At 35.2% G+C, this 21,066-nt stretch overlaps 1 protein-coding gene across 4 annotated transcripts in view; it reads right to left on the bottom strand.

The window, feature by feature from the left end:
* Positions 1 to 241: 241 nt before the first annotated feature.
* The window catches only part of SHOC2 (SHOC2 leucine rich repeat scaffold protein), an 89,886-nt gene continuing 69,061 nt past the window's right edge, over positions 242 to 21,066 (bottom strand). For all 4 annotated transcript variants that reach the window (XM_066239099.1, XM_066239100.1, XM_066239098.1 and 1 more), the window contains exons 4-9: positions 15,803 to 15,933; positions 10,594 to 10,782; positions 6,017 to 6,139; positions 3,936 to 4,073; positions 3,490 to 3,607; positions 242 to 2,740 (exon numbers count right to left, since the gene is read on the bottom strand). In XM_066239099.1, coding sequence (XP_066095196.1) covers positions 2,532 to 2,740; positions 3,490 to 3,607; positions 3,936 to 4,073; positions 6,017 to 6,139; positions 10,594 to 10,782; positions 15,803 to 15,933 — 908 coding nt within the window. In that variant the 3' untranslated portion in view covers positions 242 to 2,531. The remainder of the gene's footprint in view (positions 2,741 to 3,489; positions 3,608 to 3,935; positions 4,074 to 6,016; positions 6,140 to 10,593; positions 10,783 to 15,802; positions 15,934 to 21,066) is intronic.

Genomic DNA, 21,066 nt, shown 5'->3' with positions numbered 1-21,066 from the left:
ATTTGCCTATAACATCACTTCTACATATAAGATTTTGATCATTTTATATTTGCTACAGACTAATATAAATGAAAGGTAGGGGAACCAAAATGTTAAAAACCATATCTATTTTCATTTTTAAGAAACAATAACCATATTAAAAAAAAAGACATTAGATTACTCCCTTTAAAGTTCAAGTTCCATCATCTTAATACATAAGCACACCTGCATATGAGACTTAAAAACCACACAAACACACAAGTTCTAGGTAGAGCTGTAATAAACAAATTCCTTTTATAAACAAAATTTTAACTGAAAAGCCACAGTAGATGGGAAAAGAGAAGAAAGGATATTACTTGGTAAAATCCAGTGACATCTACAATAGTTTTACAGCACATTTAAGCATTCTAGGGTTTTATATCTTCACCTGCCTTCCATTTCTTAGTTGCTTCTTAAAAATTTGCCAATTACGAATACAGGTTCCATCTCAAACTCAGTCCTGATTTTGAGCGCCAAGAAAAGCAAAAACAACACTCCAAATTTCTATCTGAATGATGGCTTTAATTCAAATATGGTTTTATGGCCCTGGCCGGTTGGCTCAGCAGTAGAGCGTCGGCCGGGTGTGTGGAAGTCTCGGGTTCAATTTCTGGCCAGGGCACACAGGAGAAGTACCTATCTGCTTCTCCACTGTTCCCCCTCTCCTCTCTCTCTATTTCTCTCTTCCCCTCCCGCAGACAAGGCTCCATTGGAGCAAAGTTGGCCCGGGCGCTGTGGATGGCTCCATGGCCTCTGCCTCAGGCCCTAGAATGGCTCCGGTCGCATTGGAGCAACACCTCAGATGGGCAGAGCATCACCCCTTAGTGGGCATGCTGGGTAGATCCCAGTTAGGCGCGTGCGGGAGTCTATCTGCCTCCCTGCTTCTCACTTCAGAAAAATATGAGGAAATAAAAAAGAAAAAGGTTTTATTTATTTTAAACACAATGCCCATCTAAATGGAAATTTAAAAAAAGAAATCCAAGCAGCAACATGTAATTACACATAATAGTTATTCATTATATCTGAAGTGTTTTTTAGGATGATATCTAGAATGCACTTGCTCTTTGAGTCTCTTCAAAAATTAAATCGACTTAGACCGACACTACCAAAAGTAAGAGTACTGTGTAAGGGGCACACATTTACAAGACTGCCAGCCTTAAAGCAGTAAAGCAAAAGAAAATACATCAAATAGCACATGCACATCCTACAGAACTTCCACTGAACTATCAATGGCTTCTATGCAATGTGCCTCTTTTTCATAACTGCATTAACAACTACCCAGAAGGAAAGATGAGATAAAAATCAATGGTACTGAACTGAATTGTTTGAAGCCAGTGCCCCACATGTGGGGAAAAGTGCATTTAGTTCAGCAGCAATACAGCACAGTGTGAAGATATTGTGCTTAGACGCAGCTATTCCAGAACTGAAAGATGTACAAGGCAAGTCAAGATATAAAACCATAGTACACTGTTAAATAACCTTGAAACATACATACATTGCAGTGTTCAAAGAAAAAACATTCATTTTCATTGTACAAGGCTAGGGAGAAATCCTTAAAGTTACCTATTGTAGTTTATGATATAATAAATACATATCTATATAGCATTATATATACATATATAGAATGTGTGTGTGTTTATGTGTATTTTTTGCCAAATTATTGTTATTTTTTGTGGACCTGTAAGTTTTAGGAATGAAAACTTCTTTGCACTGAAAGTTTCTGTTCCCCCAAACTTAAGAAAAGATATTTATACTAGAAAAGGTCTCAATATCCTCCCCCTAATCCAAAGACTCACTTCAGATATTTTACTTCACAACTGATCTGAGAATCACAATTAAAGGAATTCTAAAATTTCTGTCTGTATCTTTTCACCTTGCTAGTTGTTCCAAAAAGCAAATATCTTTTAATAGTTAAACCAGCTGGCACAAATTCTTTATCAGAGGATATAAACTCTAGATTTGACTGATTAAAACAGAGCAAATCAAAACAACAACAACAAAAATCCAGTGATTTACTCTGACTGTAAACAATATATAAAATTTAAATCTCAAATTTCAAAATAAGTTAAAGAAAAATTCTACCTTCAGGGCCTATGATACTATAAAGAACTGACAACTGATAAGGGGAAAATGTATATGAAAAGTTGCAACAAAATTGTTTACCCATTATTTTTTCTAAGAGAAAGTATATCTAACTATATACTACCCCTGCTCCTTAAATTTAATAAATTCATAATTTGTTTACAAATGTTTTAAGCAAACTGGCATATCATATTACACAAAGGAAAAACATCCATCAAGTTCAGCAAAGAAAACTTATATAAGCCTTTTACTTTTATACAGAATTAAAAAAAATCTAAATGGCTATGATTCCTCTATTAGCAGAAACACATAATGCAGTCTTTATAAATCTGCCAAATATATCAATATCTACATAAATAGATAGAGATACGTATAGGTATGAAACATTAATGGCAGTCTATTTGTGAACAGTGTGTGAAACCAGCAGACTTGTATCAGACCATGGCACGATACGGACCCTGCATCTTCAGGAACTGAATGATGAAAGAAGGACCTCCAGCAACGATCTGAGGTGGAAGGTGACTGAGCGGACAGTTCTCAATACTCATGATTGTAAGTTTGCTGCAGAGGGCCAGCTCAAAAGGAAGGCTATGCAGGTTGGGGTTGTCGTTCAAATACAGTTCTTCTAGGTTCTCCAGTGTACCTTTTAAAAAAATCAAATCAATTATTATTTTTTTTTAAATCAGCTACTACTAAAAAGAACTCAATAACTTGATGCTATCTTAGGCATTATATATACTGAAATACCCATTTCCTCTTATTTTCTTTTAAAATTCTCTGTAACTGTGGGTCTCAAACTCTGCTGCATCTATTCAAATACTGGGGAGATTTTAAAAACCCTAATATCCAGGTCACACTTCATACCAATTAAACCAGAATCTCTTCCTTTATGGCTGGTTTTCAAGCTTGGAGAGTTTTGTTGTTGGTTTTTTTTTTTTTGAAACTCCAGAGGTAAGTTGATTGTATAGTCAGTGTTTACTATCGTTTCTGTTGTAGACAATGTGACAATCTCTCTTACTAATAAATTTCTCACGTGGAAAGCTTTTTATTAGGCGTTATAAATCCTTCACTAAGAGTATATATTTGACAGTAAGCCAAAAATCAACTTAGATAATCTTAAAATATTTTTATCTCAGACTGCTTTAGGATACTCATACTTTCTAGGCAAATGTCTCAAGCAATTGCATGAGGCCAGCTGAATAAATATTCTAGAAATAAAAGTGTAAAGTTGCTTCATGTGTTGCCAAATTTTAAACTTCAAATTTTGTGATATTTAATAGTTCTATGTAAAAGTGTAATAAAAATAAAAACTACCAAGTAATGGATAGTACATTTGTCATAATTACCTGAAACACTATTTAAAAACACAAAGAGAAAAAAAAAGATTCATACCAATTTCCTCCGGAAGATGAGTAAGTAGGTTCTCTCCAAGGCCTAAATGTGTGAGGTTGGTAAGGTGACCAATGCCTCTGGGAAGAGTGGTCAACTGGTTGTTTGTCAAGACTAACTTCTAAAATATCAATATAATAAAAAATGGTTACATATATATTTCTAAACAACTGACATATAAAATAATAAATACATCTACTAAATCAGTAATAAACAGGGAAATTACATTGGCCAGGACAAGAATCACTCAGTAAGTTTTTCTTTCAAAAAATATTAGTTAGGAACACAAAAGCAAATAGGTTAAATGAACATAAAATTCAGCCTTAATACTGTAAGAAAATCCATTTGGTCCAAAAATTATATCAAATTCTTAAGATAAATGTGCAATCTAGAATGCATCCTGAAAACATTAATCACATAACTATAAAATTACCAGGATAATGTTTTACCTGTAAATCCTTAAGATAAGCTATTTCATTTGGCAAAGATTCCAATTTGTTCTCCTCTAGATCCAGCTCTCTTAACTTCCTGAGGTTTCCAAGACCATGGGGAAGCTTCTTTAGAAGATTGTTTGATAATATTAAAACCTAAGGAGAAATTATTGATAGTGTTTGGCAACTCACAAAATAGAACTATATATTACCACTGTGTGGCTTAAAAATTAATTAAGCAATGCTAATTTTCTAAACATTGAATATTAAGGGTAATGTTCAATTATATCACATAAAACTCTTAACTTACTATTATACACAAAATTCTCCATAGTTATTGGAAATAAAATAAATTTTATTTAAGTCAAAACTAATGTATGCAGAAGAATTTAATTCTAAATTTAAAAACATACAGTTACTTAGTACTTGCACTAAGATTCATATAGCTAATGGTACGTTGATACTGAATAGCTGCAAACATCTAATAGAAAACCAATTATTTTATTCAGACCCCTTATAACCATCACTTGAGAGGTAACTGACTTCTAAACTATATCAACCCACCAGTTATTATTTGTCACATATTTACATTGCAAGACATCCTACAATACACTGAAGAGAGAAAAAAGGTTGAAGAACACAGTCTTTGCTCTCAGAGGAGTTATACTGGGGCTGCGGGGAGACAATATTGGGTATGCAGAGAGTGAAAAGAACACTAAATGGAAAGATCTACATAAGGTTCTGGTGAATTTTTTATACTAACTTATTTCCTCCAAAGTTATACTACCCACAATAAAATAAATATATACAGTAAGACCAAGAAAATAATAATAGCAGTTATCACTTATTAAGTTTACTAGTTGCAGGACACCGTACTGAATGCATAAGTACAGCTTTACCAGAAAAATAGTAGATATTATCCCCATTATACCATACTATTTCACCTTACTAAATAAAAAAAATAAAAGGAGAAATTAGATTTTTAGACAACATGGATACAGAGAAAATCTTTAAAATATGGATTTACTATTAGTAAGCTTTCTCATCAAAAGAACAAAAATTCTAGGGACTCAGAGGCAGGTGATATTATACTTGACTAAGGAGGTGAAAAGTAAGACAGATCTTACTTGTCTTAATTATGGAAAATAATTTTAAAGGGGGAAAAAAAGGGAATGAGAAGAGGGCATTATAGATACTGAGAACAATAAAACTAAATGTATAAAGCTAGAAATATGCACGTTTCCAACAAAGAAAATAATCTATTTAACTAGTAAATAAAAGAGTAGGTGGATTAGGATGGAAAAGTAGGCCATACTAGCATGAAGGGTTCCCAATGCCAGTCTGAAGAATCCATAATTATTTTGATAAGACAATGGTGCCGAGTTCTTAAACAATTAAGGGAAAAATATATTCTAAAAAGTGCTAAATCTTAGAAATCTTTTATTTCAAAGATACTTTATAGCACTCAAATTTACCAACTTTTAGTGAGCAAGAATAATTCAGAAGCACTGAGCCCAAATTAAGTCAACGCCTCATCATCCTAATAGGGTTGTATGTTCTAACATTTCTTTACTTTTTTTTTTTTTAGCGAGAGAGAGACAGAAACAGACAGACAGAGAGGAAGGGAGAGAGATAAGAAGCATCAACTCATAGTTGCAGCAGCTTAGTTGTTTACTGATTGCTTCCTGATGTGCCTTGACTGGGGGGCTCCAGCCGAGCCAGTGACCCTTTGCTCAAGCCAACGACCTTAGGCTCAAGCCAGTGACTCTGGGCTTCAATCCAGAGGTCTGTGGGCTCAAACCAGTGACCATGAAGTCATGTCTATGATCCCATGTTCAAGCCGGTGACCCGCGCTCAAGCTGGTGAGCCCATGCTCAAGCCGGCAACATCAGGGTTTTGAAACTGGGTCTGCAGTGTCCCAGGCTGACATTCTATCTACTGCGCCGCTGCCTGGTCAAGCAAGAGTTCTAACATTTCTAATTATTATCTTCACCCAAACAAAACTTATTTTAATTGGAAACGCTGTGAGATAACTGTAGAAAGACCTAAAGAGTTCTATCAAAAAAAAAAAAAGTTCTAAATGTTCTTTTTATACACACCTCAAGAGAAACGAGACCAGACACATCCTCAGGGATCTTTGTGAGCTGATTAGTAGCTAAATTCAATTCTACCATACTGGTCCATGTTCCAAAATCCAAGGGAAGTGATGTCAACTGATTGTCCTGGCAACGACAAAAAGAAGCATCTAAAGCATAACCACAAAAACAAAGTTCCACCACCTGACGGAAATTCTTAAACAGAAAGCCTTATTTCCCTTTTTTTGACAATAAACATAGTAAAAACAGAAGCAATAAAAACTCTAAGCTCCAAAGTTTTTCATATCATAATTAGGTTTTTATTTTGAAGTTAAATTGGAAGGTTGTTCCCTATCTGATTATCAGTATATGATATAGAAAAAATATACCACGCAAACCAACACTTAAGACCACTGAGATTTCAACAGTCCCAATGATAAATATGATATTTTCCTCATTCTGCAATAATGTACAGAAATCACTGAATAAAATTTGGATGCTCATGAGCACAATGGAAGAATAAACATCTAATTATGGCCTACAAGAAAACCAGATAAACTTAGCATTTCTAGAGATGATGAGCAATAAAGTACAAGAGGGAAAAAGTCTCAATAAGATAGTGAATTAAATCACTAAAACACTAAGTATCCACAATTTTACTTTAAATATGAAAAAATATTATCACTGCATAATAAAAACAGATGAAAGTGAGTCTAATTTTATTTAAAAATTAGTTATAGCTGTACATAGAAAAAAAAGTGAAATATATGCCATATGCTTCATCATATTCACTGATAAAACACATTTTCATCAGTAACAACTCTTACCACACTGACATGTGTTAGGGGGACTGGTATGGAGAGGTGGCCATCAGTAACCCTCTCCCAGTTGGGTAGCAATAATATATGCCAGTACATTAACAGTGATGCTAACTCTCATTGGTGGGATTATTTTAAGTTCTTTTTGTTAATGTGTATTTTTAAATTTTTAGCAATGTCCAATGATTACTTGGTCTTATTTTACACAAAACCATACATTAGAGAAATCCCAAGTAGCAAATATGCATTTGAAAACCAAGTTTTCCTTTTATTCTATTTTAATTTACTACCAATTTATTATTACATTTAACCTTATTTTCTATTCATGCCCAAACTACTGATAGTTAATTGTATATATAAAACATTTTCATTAAAAAAACTTACTACTGGTGCTATGAGGAGGAAAATGTCAGGCTTCATTTGACTTCTTTCAAGAAAATGTTTTGTTAAATATGTTATAATTTTGAAGAAAAATTAAGACAAAGCTTTACACAAAGTTTTATTATTTCACTCAAAACAGCAAGTCTCTCCAAGTTAACATTACATTAACATCATATCCATAAACATGTATAACCAAGTGAAAAGGTAATGAATGCCTACCTGGACTGCTGCGTTCTAACCCTCTTATAACTAACTGAACATTAGATTAATGCCATCACCACTGCTAAATCTCATACAACCTGACTACAGTAAGTTTCATACTAGTTTAAGATTATAAAATTATTTTGAATTTCCATTAGTTCATTTATTATATATTTACAAAGAATTACATGAAAGAAACATATACCATGTGACCATAAAGTCATGGTGCACTTTTGACCGGTCACAGGAAAGCAACAAAAGACGATAGAAATGTGAAATCTGTACCAATTAAAAGGAAAACTCTCCCAGTTTCATACCTACTCAGTGCAGTTCGATGTGGGCTCACGCACAGATTTTTTAGGGCTCCTTAGGTAGCTATCCCGTAGAGCCTCTACAGACTCGTCACTGACTGATGGCCTACCAGAACGGGGTTTCTCCACCAAACTGCCGGTTTCCTTCAACTGCTTATCCCACCAAGTAATGTTATTCCTATGTAGTGGCGCTTTGTTCGTTATAAACGCGCCAATATTCACGTTGCACTTTGGTCACGGATTCGAATTTAGCGAATTTATTCGAACACACTGAACTTTCCTCTGTACCGCCCATATCTCGACTGGCATGGCCGTGGGCTGCTCCTCTGTATACACGGTGTTATGTCCTCATTTGTGCATGCGCACATGCTGCCACATCATCCTACAGAAACTGGGAGGGTTTTCCTTTTATTTGGTGCAGATTTCACATTTCTATTGTCTTTTGTTGCTTTCCTGTGACCGGTCAAAAGTGCACCATGACTTTATGGACACACTGTATGAACGAGTATAGATAGAATCAAGGAGCATCGTACATTTAGACTACAGTTTAAGGAACCATTAATTATACTGAAATGGTTCATCAAAGACAAAAGGATTTATTATGATATAAGAGAAAGAACACTATATCTGGAAGCAGTAAATATACGTTTCCTGAATGCCTACCTCAGTCATGGAATAGCTACGTGGCAAATTTACTTATCACCTCTGGTCCTAAAGTTTGTTCACTACAAATTAAATCTCTGAATAAATCATTTCTCATTTCTTTCCTCCTTTTGTAATAAACTTTTTTCCTTATTACAAATGTAAAACTCATTCACTGTAGAGAATACAGATACAAAAAAAGAAACTAAAAAAACCCATAAATAATTTTGACATTCAAAGATAAACATACTTTGGTGAATACTGGCTATATATGTGCATATACGTATGTGTACATGTGTGTATGTAAATCTATAGGTATTTAATAAAATAATTAAGCACATTAAAAATAGCTTTCAAAAACTGTGTGGAAAGAATGTCTTATATGCTTTAACTTTTCCCTATTAATAAATCAAGAATACTTAACTGGTATTTAATATTCTTCTATACTAGCATATTATTTTTAACAGCTTCACTGTATTCATACATGGGCAAATCTGAGAGATATTGTGAGTTTGGTCCAGACCACCGGAATAAAGTAAATAAATATCACAATAAAGCAAGTTACACAAATTTTTTGGTTTCCCAGTACACATAAAAGCTATGTTTACACTATACTACAGTCTATTAAGTGTATAATAGCACTATGTCTAAAAAAATGTACATACCTTAATTTAAAAATAGTTTATCGCTAAAAAAGGCTAACCCTAATTTGAGCCTTCAGAAAATCAGTCATTATGTTGGCAGAAGGTCTTGCCTAGTTGGCTAAAGCTTGGGGTGGCTGTGACAGTATCTTAAAACAAGACAACAATGCAGTTTGCCACATCAATGAACTCTTCTTTTCATAAAGGATTTCTATAGCCTCCCTACCTCTCTCAGCCTTCAAAGCATTGAAGTTAGGATCTTCCTCCAGATTTGGCTTTTGCTTAAGGGAATGTTGTGGGTGGTTTGACCTATCCAGACCACTGACATGTTCTTCATATCAGCAATAAGGCTATTTTGTTTTCTTATCATTTGTGTGTTCACTGGAGTAGCACTTTTAATTTCCTTCAAGAACTTTTCCTTTGTAGTCACAGCTCGGCTAACTGGCACAAGAAGGCTGGCTTTCGGCTTATCTCGGCTTTCAACATGCCTTCTTCACTAAGCTTAATCATTCCTAGCATTTCATTTTCAAGTGAGAGACATGCAACTCTTCTTTCACTTGAACACTTAGAAGCCATTATAGAGTTATTAACTGGCCTAATTTCAATATTGTTGTATCTTAAGGAATAGGGAGGGCAAGGAGTGGGAAAGAGGGGAATGACCGGTCGGTGGTACCATCAGAACAAACACAGCATTTATCCATTAAGTTTACTGTCTTCTATGAAGCAATTCATGGGGCCTCAAAACAATTACAATAACATCAAAGACTGCTGCCTGACCAGGCGGTGGCGCATCAGACTGGGATGCAGAGGATCCAGGTTCAAGACCCTGAGGTCGCCAGCTTGAGCACGAGCTCATCTGGTTTGAGCAAAAGCTCACTAGCTTGGACCCAAGGTCGCTGGCTCGAGCAAGGGGTTACTCAGTCTGCTGTAGCCCCCTGGTAAGGCACATATGAGAAAGCAATCAATGAACAACTAAGGTGTCGCAACGAAAAACTAATGATTGATGCTTCTCATCTCTCTCCATTCCTCTGTCTGTTCTTATCTATCCCTCTCTCTATGTCTCTGTAAAAAAAAAACCCCACAACACATCAAAGATTGCTGATCACAGATTACCATAACAAATAATAATTTAAAACTTTGAAATATTGCAAGAATTACCAAAATCTGACACAGAGACATGAGTGAACTAAAGTGGTGCAGACTTACTTGATGCATGGTTGCCACAAACCTTCAGTGTGTAAAAAAAACCCACAGTATCTGCGAAGTGCAATGAAGCAAAGTACAATAAAATGAGGTATGTCTGTAGTACTTTTAGAAAATGAAATCTCTATTACTGTTATAAGACGTTTGGTACTAATAAAATAGGTAGCTCTGCAATAAAGTGCCCTACAACTATGCTTTTGTAGACATTCCTAGTTATTTCTTTAGGACCATTGCTAAGGGTATACATGGTTTTAAGATATCTGTTACCTAACACAACTTGCCCTGAAGTATCTTTCGTATCAGCTAGACCCCATCAGCAAGAAGCAAACACCCACTCTCCACAGAGAAAACAAATGAGAAGTGCCAGGAACAGCAGCTTCCCCCTAATACAAACAGAGGCTTACCTTCATATTCAGCTTACTTAATACTTTCGCTCTGGAGAAAATTCCAAATGGAATTTTATTGATTCGATTGTGTTCCATGTTGAGGGAATAGATGGTGGAAAACTGAGATGGACCACCTACTGGATATAACTGGAAGCAATTTCTAGCTAAGGTCAAACTATTCAGTTTCACAAGACTTGATAAAAGACTCTGTAAAAAATGAAATAAACATAAGAATTAGAACTGTAAAAAGACTTATTCTGGAGAGTATAGAGCAGAAGTCCCATACACAAATGCCTCAAAAGGGCCTTGCAGGTAAGAAATGACAGACTGGCTGGGACATTCTATGAAGCCCCATGAAGAGTGACAGTCACTATTCAACTCTAGCTAATTATTCCTAGCAGGAATACGGAGCCAAATAGAGTCAAGGTTTCAGATTTTACAAGAAACAGAAAATTCATTTATTTATATGCAATCTTCTCATTTTTATTCTTTGGCTCAATTTATTTAAAATATAAAGAAAATAAGTCTGTGGGTAAGGGGTGCCTCGTGAGGGGCCAGTTTGAGACATCTGTAGAAGAGAAACTTTGGTATCACACAGTCCTGGTTCTGACACCTGCAGGTGACCAGTCCTTTCCAGGTCTTTATAGTTAAGTACCCGTCTCTCAATTATTAAGATTAATACAATGCCCAACATAGAGTAAACAGTTTAGTAATTTAATGGTTCCTTTTAGAAATATTAAATTCAGAAGAGAATTATACATCCTGATGTTGTACAATACATTGCTTTTCCATATGGTAAAATTTCTGAGGGAATATGCACCTATCAAAATATGTATTAAGCACATAATCCCATATCCCCTTACTTCAGTCTCTACTATGGTGTATGTGGGTACTAGGTGTTTAGGTATTACAAAAGAATGTCTGCTATTAAGAAGACTAAACCCTAGAGAAATATATCACACAGACATGAAAAGAATATAATACATAATTGTATATAATCAGCGATAAATTATATATAATAGACTCTTGCTATCCAAGTCTGGTTTAAGGAAAAGCAAATCAGCATTTCCTGGGAGCTTACTAGATATGCAGTCTTAGGCCCTACTAGTACAGAATCATAGTAGGTATACATGAATCTTAAGATTCCCGGATGATTTGTATGCTCATTAACATTTGAGAAACTGGTATAGGCTATAAAATAGTTTTGAATCCTGGTTCTTTTAGTAGCTTGTGATCTTGGGTAGGTTATTCCTCTGAACCTTAGTTTAATCATTTGTAACTGATGAAGCCTTATTTTACAGGTTGTAGTAAAGATTTTTTAAAGAAATAAAATACATATCTATAGTTTTACAATATCTAACATACGGTTAAGTACTTAAATTTTAAGACCCTTCTCTTTGAATTGAAGATGAGAAAAAGTGAAAAACCTGGAAAAGCAGTAAGGAGGCTGAGAGTGAGCTAAATATTGAATGATGAACAAAATTAAGTATTTAGAGAAGCAGAAGAAAACACTGTGGATTGAAATAAAAGCTCAAGCAGGAATAAACCAAGCAATGTGAAATGTGCACGTGTATGTGTTTTAAGTAATGTTTCACTTTTAGCTGTATACCATGAGGAAATGGGAGACCAAGTACCTGAGGTGGTAACTGATTCACACGGCCACAGCAGGAATAAAAAAAACTATATAATTAAAGATGTAATTACAAGGTGAACTGAAACTTGTTCTTATACTGAATGTTAAGTTATCAGCATTTGTCTACTGGAGCACACAGATAAAAGGAAGAGCACAGATAAGAGTGGTGAGAAAGCTTCACATGGCAGTCAATTCAGGAAAAATGTCTACAGTATATTTTATTGAAAATAAAGGAGTTTTATTGAGTCTCATGGCAAAAACGTTACTTATTCTTACAGCCTTCTTTATTGAATTAACATTCTCCTATTTAAAAATGTTAACACTGAGGATATTGGAAAAGGGGCAACAAAGAAGGCAGCTCTCCAACCTTTCGTTCTTAGATCATACTGTGAACTTTGGGATTGTTTATCTTTGCTTTAGAGTCGGACACATCTAGGTTCCCATCTTAGATCTTTACTCACTGGTCTTGTGACCTTTGGTGAATTAGCTAGATCAGGGGTAGTCAACCTTTTTATACCTACTACCCACTTTTGTATCTCTGTTAGTAGTAAAATTTTCTAACCGCCCACTGGTTCCACAGTAATGGTGATTTATAAAGTAGGGAAGTAACGACTCTATAAAATTTATAAAGCAGAGTTACAGCAAGTTAAAGCATATAACAGTAATTACTTACCAAGTACTTTATGTCAAATTTTCGCTAAATTTGGCAGAATAAATCTTTATAAAATAACATTATAGTTAAATCTTTTTATTTATACTTTTGTTGCTCTGCTACCGCCCACCATGAAAGCTGGAACACCCATTAGTGGGTGGTAGGGACCAAGTTGACTACCACTGAGCTAGATGATCAATATATCTTTCACTATATTCCCAGAAAAATATGTAAAGTAACAGATCTGGCCAAAAACATAACTTCTCTTAAGTCTTATTTCTGCACCTCTTTGATAAGAATATCCCCAATAATAAGTAGGAATATAATGAAGATTTGAATGGATTAATATGCACAGAGCTCCTAGCCTTATGCCTTGAGCATTAAGTTCCTTTTCCTGATGTATATATGTCTACATTAAAGCCGGTCCATTTTCAGATAGTCTTAAAAAGGCAAAGTGTACATTTGTCAGTTCTGATTTCAGCAATGTATAAGCCTCAACTGGAACTCACTTTTCTTGTTTTTCTTGCCTAACCCAGTATCTTAAGTGCTGTCTAAAAGATTTTGTCTTCCTTACTCTATTTAGTATAAACGCAGATAAGTAGATATTTGCATTAGGAATATGCTCTCCCAAAGCACATATACTATGTTTAAATAAGACTTAATGCTTTCCTATATTTGGATAAGGTCAGTCAAGGGCTTCCCCCCATAGCTTCTCTACCTGAAAATAGGCCAGTTAAAAACACACATACATACATGCACACACACACACACACACACACACACACACAAACATGCACACAAAGCCCTCTTCCATAGCCAGACTGAAAAGAGCTGTGCTCTTTATAATTCTATCAAAAATAAATTTTGACTTATTTCGCTCACAGAATACTATATATGAAAGGACTTACCACAATATCTGTATTCTAAGAGGTAACCAATAATTATTAGCTTCCTTTCATTGACAGAAAGACTAAATACAGAAATAAGTTTTAAATTTCTCACTGTGAAATCTAATATTTACCCAGTGTTTATGTTCAGGCACAGTGAAGTTGTAAAAGTGGTCAATCACACCTTAACAGCATCCCAATGAGGTCTAATCGATAAGCTAATTTTTGTCTTACTATGGTATGAATCACTTTTACAAAAAAGGATGATGACATTAAACAGTAGACTCTCATCCATTTTGATCATTCTAAATCACTATTATAACAAAACATGAAAATTCCGACAGTCTAGTTGTCAAGGCTCCAACTACAATCTGTGGATTCTATTCCTTACCCCACTTACACTGCTGCTAACAACACTCCTCTTCTGCCGCAGGTGCAATACTGTCACAATAGCTTCAGTGAGCGGGTCCAGCCTAGAAACTACAATACTGGGAAGCTCATTTTTGTTCTCTGGCCAAGATCCTTTCTGAAACCCCAAACGCCCAAATTAAAAGGAGTCAAATTAAGAGATGCTACTTTATTTTTGTATCCTGAAGAAACAAATAGATTGAATATATGTATTAGTATAATAATTGCTATAAACCTATAGCTTCATCTACTCAAATTATTCTTTCTAAATCAAAGTATAAATCTGGAAAACATTCATCCAAAACACTTTCATTCTTAATTCAAATATACATACATGAACACTATGGAAAAACCAGCTAGTCAAAACAAATTATGTGTATAATATGTGTTATAGTAGACTTTTTTTGATATTTTTTTATATATATATTTTTAAAGATTTTATTTATTCATTTTAGAGAGGGAGGGAGGGAGGGGGAGGGAGGGAGGGAGGGAGGGAGGGAGGGAGGGAGGGAGGGAGGGAGGGAGGGAGGGAGGGAGGGAGAGAGAAAGAGAGAGAGAGAGAAAGGGAGAGGAGCAGGAAGCATCAACTCCCATATGTGCCTTGACCAGGCAAGCCCAGGGTTTCAAATCGGTGACCTCAGCGTTCCAGGTCAATGCTTTATCCACTGCGCCACCAGAGGTCAGGCAATATTTATTTACTGATTTTTAACTGAATTTATTACGGTACAAGTTTAGGTGTGCAACTCAGTAATACATCATCTGCACACTGTATCGTGCACCCATTGCCAACCATTTTTAAGTGTTAAAAGGAAAAAAAAAAGACTGCAAAAGCTTACTGAATCCATAAGTCTACAATTCCATTCTTTTATGTTAGAATACTACAGTAAGATATTATGCTGAATAACCATTAGCAAAGATACAGATTGTTGGGTATGCTAATAAAGTAAGCAGCAAAAGAAGAAAAGGCAAGAGTGAAAAAATAATAAAAGTTGAGAAGGAATTTTTTTTAAAGTATTGTATTTTGCCCAACTAATCTGAGCAAAATAAGTGAAAATAATTCTTCTAATAGAGCCAATAAAACTCAAGTTAAAACTAACGTGTTAAAAAACAACAAATTAAGAAAAACAGATTTTGGTGACTTGACAGATGCTAACTAGGCTTTAATATTACTGTATAAACAGGGTAATTAATAACTTGGGTCATAGTGTTGAAGCTAATATTAATCTTCATAATAAATAGTATGTTCTATGTAGTTCATTGTTTTCATATCATCTTTTTACAGTCCCTTTTTTTATATAACTAAACTAGGTAGGGTAGTTGAGCATAAAACCAGCCATACAACTTTTCCTTCATTATAGCTTTTATTGCCAGTTCTCAAAATGAAGGGAGAAAGATTTATGTGGTGCTAAAGGGGAATGTAGCACACCAATTTCACACCTTGCTTACTCCCTGCTGCACATGGAAAAAAGTGTTTTTATTATGTTCCTTTAATCATACCTGTTCTTTCTTCTTTGGAGTTTTTATCATAGTGGTGACTCTCTCCACGGCATACTCATGCTTAGGCAATCTCAACCATCAATTACTGACCCCGCTGTAGACTTACTAGTTCTCCATTCATTGTCGTGCATGCTTGTTTCTACTTCTTACCTCTGGTAAAGTGGAAATGTTATTGTTCTCTAAATTTAATTCTTCAAGTGCACTGCATTTTGCTAGTGATCTTGGTATTGCTGACAGTCTGTTATATCTCAGACCAAGACGACTTAAACTGGACAGGTTTCCTGTGAAGAAATATATAAAAGGAATTTTTAAAAATATGACGAGCTTCTCACAGTCCCAGTGTATCAACCAGATTTTCATGAATCACGGTGAAACATTTCAGCAAAATCTTTAAGTTGAAGTACCAAGGAACACACAACACTCCATTGATTACTGAAACCACTTTTGTGTCCACTTGTTCTAGTGAGATAATGAAATACACAGCTGTAAGTCAATTATAAAAATAAATTGTTAGGCAGTATTTACATACTTTAAAAACAACCTTTAGATAAGGCCTAATTGAATAATATCAAGCAGTGTATATTTAAAATTTACAATAGTTATCCCATTTGTATCTATGTGATAATGATCCAAGATGGAACAAGTGGTTATATATAAAAACGTATGTGTAATTTTGAAGAAAAGAATTTCTAATTTCTAATGGTATTATTTAAAATATATAAAGCATAATTATTTAGTAAGATGAGAAAGGTTCAAAGGTTCAAATTTTCCATGAGCTTAAATACAAACATTCCAAAATTTCTCTGAAAAGTTGACTTGATAATAAAACATTTCTCAAAATTATTATTTTTTATTTCAAACAAAAGTGAAAGTTATGGTTTCTTTTATTATCTAAATCTATACCAGGCTTGAGCACAAATTAGCTATTATTAAATATATGAAAAAGCAGAGCAAAAAAATAGGTATTTTCTAGTTTTACTGCCAAGACTACATAAATGGCAAATGACAGTAAGCTACATAAATTAATGATATCTGCTGTCATAAAAGGTTTAAATTAAATTCAATTTCACAAACAATATACACCAGAAAATAAGTACATTGTATAGCCAAAAAACCCCCACACATAACAGTGATGAGAATTTAGTGTTTATTATGACTGGTCAATTTCTTTTCTGACTTCAAATTTACAACTGTTGCTATAGGATTTTTATTTTTATTTTATTTTTTTAACTTATTTAATTAATTGTGTTTACATAGATTCTAGGGTCACCCTGAATGCATCCCCCCTCCCCTGTATTCCCCTCAACATCTCCCTTGCCCCCCTCCCTATAGTGCCCTCCCCCCTTCCTTTCAGGTTTATCCCATCCTATCATCCCCTTTCCCTCTGTCTTCTTTTCCTCTGGTCCCTGTGATCCCTCCTCTGTCTCAATTCCGTTCCTCAGTTCTCATTATGCCTTGGATTCCTCAAATGAGTGAGGTCATATGATATGTTTTGTTCTCTGCCTGGCTTATTTCACTCAACATAATAGTTTCCAGGTCCCTCCATATTGTTGCAAAAGGTAATATTTCCTTCTTTTTCATAGCCCCATAGTATTCACTATAACATTTTTAGACGGGCCAAGTTTCAATATCAAATGGAGCCTTTGGCTTTAAATTAAATAGTATTACCAGTGTTAGGAATATCAGAAGTAGTTGTCTGTGCCACACTTAACTTTTTGGAGACAAATATTTGGATGCTTTTCAACTTTCAGCAACCGTCTATTTCTTTATTTTTGCTCTGTCTTTTTTTCAAAAAGTTGTTGCATGAATAACTTTTCTCTTAGATACAACTTTACTACAACACTTACAGAAAAGATTTATTAGCCTGTACATAAGTTTAGCCTTGAAGCCCAAGAACTGCACTCACTATGCCGTATGACCCTCACCTAGTTACAACTCATTGCATCTTCCCCTCTTGCTGAAGAAATCCATGACTGAAGTTGTAGAAATGACTAAATAAAGTTAATTTTTACCTTTTACATTTGCAAGGTAAGAATTAGTCATTTGCAAGGAAAAGACATTGATAATTGTATACCACAAGTATAGCCAATTATAATATAGAAAAACTCAGCATTCATTTCAATTCCGGCAATTTAGAGTTATTCCAGAGGTATGCTATGATCATTTACATTACTTTCTTATAAACAGTGTTTGGAAACTGGGTCAAGAGTTCACTGGTACTGATTAAGTATATTCCAATAGGCAGAAAACTGAACACAAAAGCAACAATAAAAACTACGACTTAGCAAAGACAACTTATTTAGTCTTTAAAGTGCTTTTTCTAGCCTGACCAGGAGGTGGCACAGTGGATAGAGCGTTGGACGGTGATGCAGAGGACCCAGGTTCGAGACCCCGAGGTCGCCAGCTTGAGCACGGGCTCATCTGGTTTAAGTAAAAGCCCACCAGCTTGAACCCAAGGTCACTGGCTCCAGCAAGGGGCTACTCGGTCTGCTGAAGGCTCACAGTCAAGGCTCATATGAGAAAGCAATCAATGAACAACTAAGGTGTTACAACACGCAATGAAAAACTAATGATTGATGCTTCTCATCTCTCTCCGTTCCTGTCTGTCTGTCCTTGTCTATTCCTCTCTCTGACTCACTCTTTGTCTCTGTAAAAAATAAAAAATAAATAAAGTGCTTTTTCTAAATTAACTAAGGATGCTTCTTCAGTAGTGCCTTTCTAATGACATGCTGGTGAGACGTGTCAATTCTGGAGAGAAAAATGAAAAGGAGAGGATTGGATGACTTTCCAAAGCTCCAGAGAATTTAGGGATTAGAAATAAGGGTAAGAACAATATTTACTATTGTTATCACTGAACTATGATATTGAATATGATATGTTACTTAAAAGTCAGGTTGTCAGAGCCTGACCAGCAGGTGGCACAGTGGATAGAACATCAGACTGGGATGCAGAGGACCCAGGTTTGAAACCCAAGTTCACAGGCTTGGGTGCAGGCTCATCCAGTTTGAGCAAAGGCTCACCAGCCTGAGCCCAAGGTCGCTGGCTTGAGCAGGGGTCACTCAGTCTGCTATAGCCCCCGGTCAAGGCACATATGAGAAAGCAATCAATGAACAATTAAGGTGCTGCAACGAAGAATTGATGCTTCTCATCTCTCTCCCTTCCTGTCTGTCCCTCTCTCTGTCTCTGTCACAAAAAAAAGTCAGGTTGTCAGAAAATAAAATAATCTGCTTTATGACCACTAAATTAGTTAATTATAGTCATATTTTTAACAGCTACAAATAGAAACTACCTATATATTCAAGAATAGATAAAAAATTATTTAATATAGCATAAAAACAAAGGATTTTATATTTTCTGTGTGACCCTAGGCAAGTTACTGAACTGAGTCTATTTCTTCATCTGTACAGTAGAAATATAATGCCAAATACCTGACAAGGTTACTCTAAGGGTTAAATATAATGTGTATAAGACACTTAGCACAATGACAGATATATAACAAATATTCAAAACACAATTTTATTCTATGGTATGCCTACATACTGATATATTCTGCACCTATTAAGATGTTACAAAAATTTTTAAGATGTGACAGACTTTTAAGTTATAATGTTAAGTGAAAAAAAAGGGTAAAATTGTACATTTTATATGATCTCAACAATGTAAAACAAATACAAGCACACACAAAAAGAGCATGGTAGAACAATGGAAGGTTAAACTATTTTCCTTTGAATTTGTCCATATTTTTCCTAATTTTCTATAGTTTTATAATTTTAAAAAATTCGCTTGATAAAGAGAACAATCTAATTCTAAAAACATTTTTTTTTTTTTTGTATTTTTCCGAAGCTGGAAACGGGGAGGCAGACAGACAGACTCCCGCATGCGCCCGACCGGGATCCACCCAGCATGCCCACCAGGGGGGGATGCTCTGCCCATCTGGGGCATCACTCTGCCACAATCAGAGCCATTCTAGCGCCTGAGGCAGAGGTCACAGAGCCATCCTAAGCGCCCGGGCAAACTTTGCTCCAGTGGAGCTTTGACTGCAGGAGGGGAAGAGAGAGACAGAGAGGAAGGTGAGGGGGAGGGGTGGAGAAGCAGATGGGTGCCTCTCTTGTGTGCCCTGGCCGGGAATCGAACCGGGGACTCCTGCACGCCAGGCCGACACTCTACCACTGAGCCAACCGGCCAGGGCCCTAAAAACATTTTAATGTTAAAATTGAGATTTTTTTCTACCATCCTTTTTTTGAATAAATATTTTACATTATGGAAATGTTTTTCACTAATGTAGAGGTGTGATGTTTGTACACTTTACATTTTGAGAACCATCTTCTATAAAGTGAAAATATGACCTAAACTGTGGAAAAACAGACCATGGTGGTTTGAAGTTTTAGATAGCCATCCTGATTAAAAAAAAAAAAAAAAAAAAAAAAAAAAAAAAAAAAAAAAAAGATAAGATATCCAAGAAGCAGCAATAAAAGCCACCTGTGAGTAATCAGCCTGGACTTGACCATAAGATACATGAAGTGACTTGTCAAAGTCACCAGCTAGTTGTGGTAGTTATAATCAAACTCAGCTGGCTCCTTATCAAGCAACCGTTGTTAGGACCTTCACTGACTGCTCCAGTTCGCTTGTTTTCTTCTGACACAGAACTAAAATGTTTTTTACCTCCACACTGTTTGTCCATGTTGTTGTGCTCATGGAATTCGTTTTTATCCCATATTAAGTCCAACACATCTGTTCATGAAGCTTTCCCTGGCCCATTCTATCAAGAAATTATTAATCTCCCTGTAAACTGCATTTCTGGCAGCATACCATAAGTTGGTATTTAATTATATTTGGTCTTATACTGTTAGTTGTTGCACAGATTAGTTACCTCCTCCAATAGACTGCAAACTCTCTTGCTATATATATACTTCTATCTCCCCATAGAATTTGTTTTAGTGACACATAAGTACACAAGCAGGCATTTATTATTTGTCCTTTTTCCATTAGGAATGCGATTCAAAAACTTAAAATTACATGGAAGGCTCATAAAATTCTCTTTTCTTTGACTATTCTCATTTTATAAAATGGCTTGTCTATGAAACAGATTTTACTAAACATGATTTTAAAATATGTATCAGATTTGTCTGGTCTATCTGAACAGAAATTAATTATTCTATGAATGTTCATAGTAAATTGAAGGGGGACAGTTCATCTCTAAGTAATCTAAGCAGCCCATTTCCAGAAACGAAGAAGTAACAATTCCAACTCTCTGCTTCCTACTGCCCCGCCAAATAATTTTTTATATTACAAAATAAATTAATGAATCTTAATCTCTTTCCCCAGATAACCATGGTTTGCAATCTAATATGTACCTATTGAGGCCTTTCTCTAAGCATTTATTTACATACATACAAATACAGGGATTTTGTGTA

Source organism: Saccopteryx bilineata, chromosome 7, assembly GCF_036850765.1.
Source record: "Saccopteryx bilineata isolate mSacBil1 chromosome 7, mSacBil1_pri_phased_curated, whole genome shotgun sequence".
NCBI lineage: Eukaryota > Metazoa > Chordata > Mammalia > Chiroptera > Emballonuridae > Saccopteryx > Saccopteryx bilineata.
The sequence above is the reverse complement of the archived record's forward strand: the minus strand, read 5'-3'. Positions and strand labels throughout refer to the sequence as shown.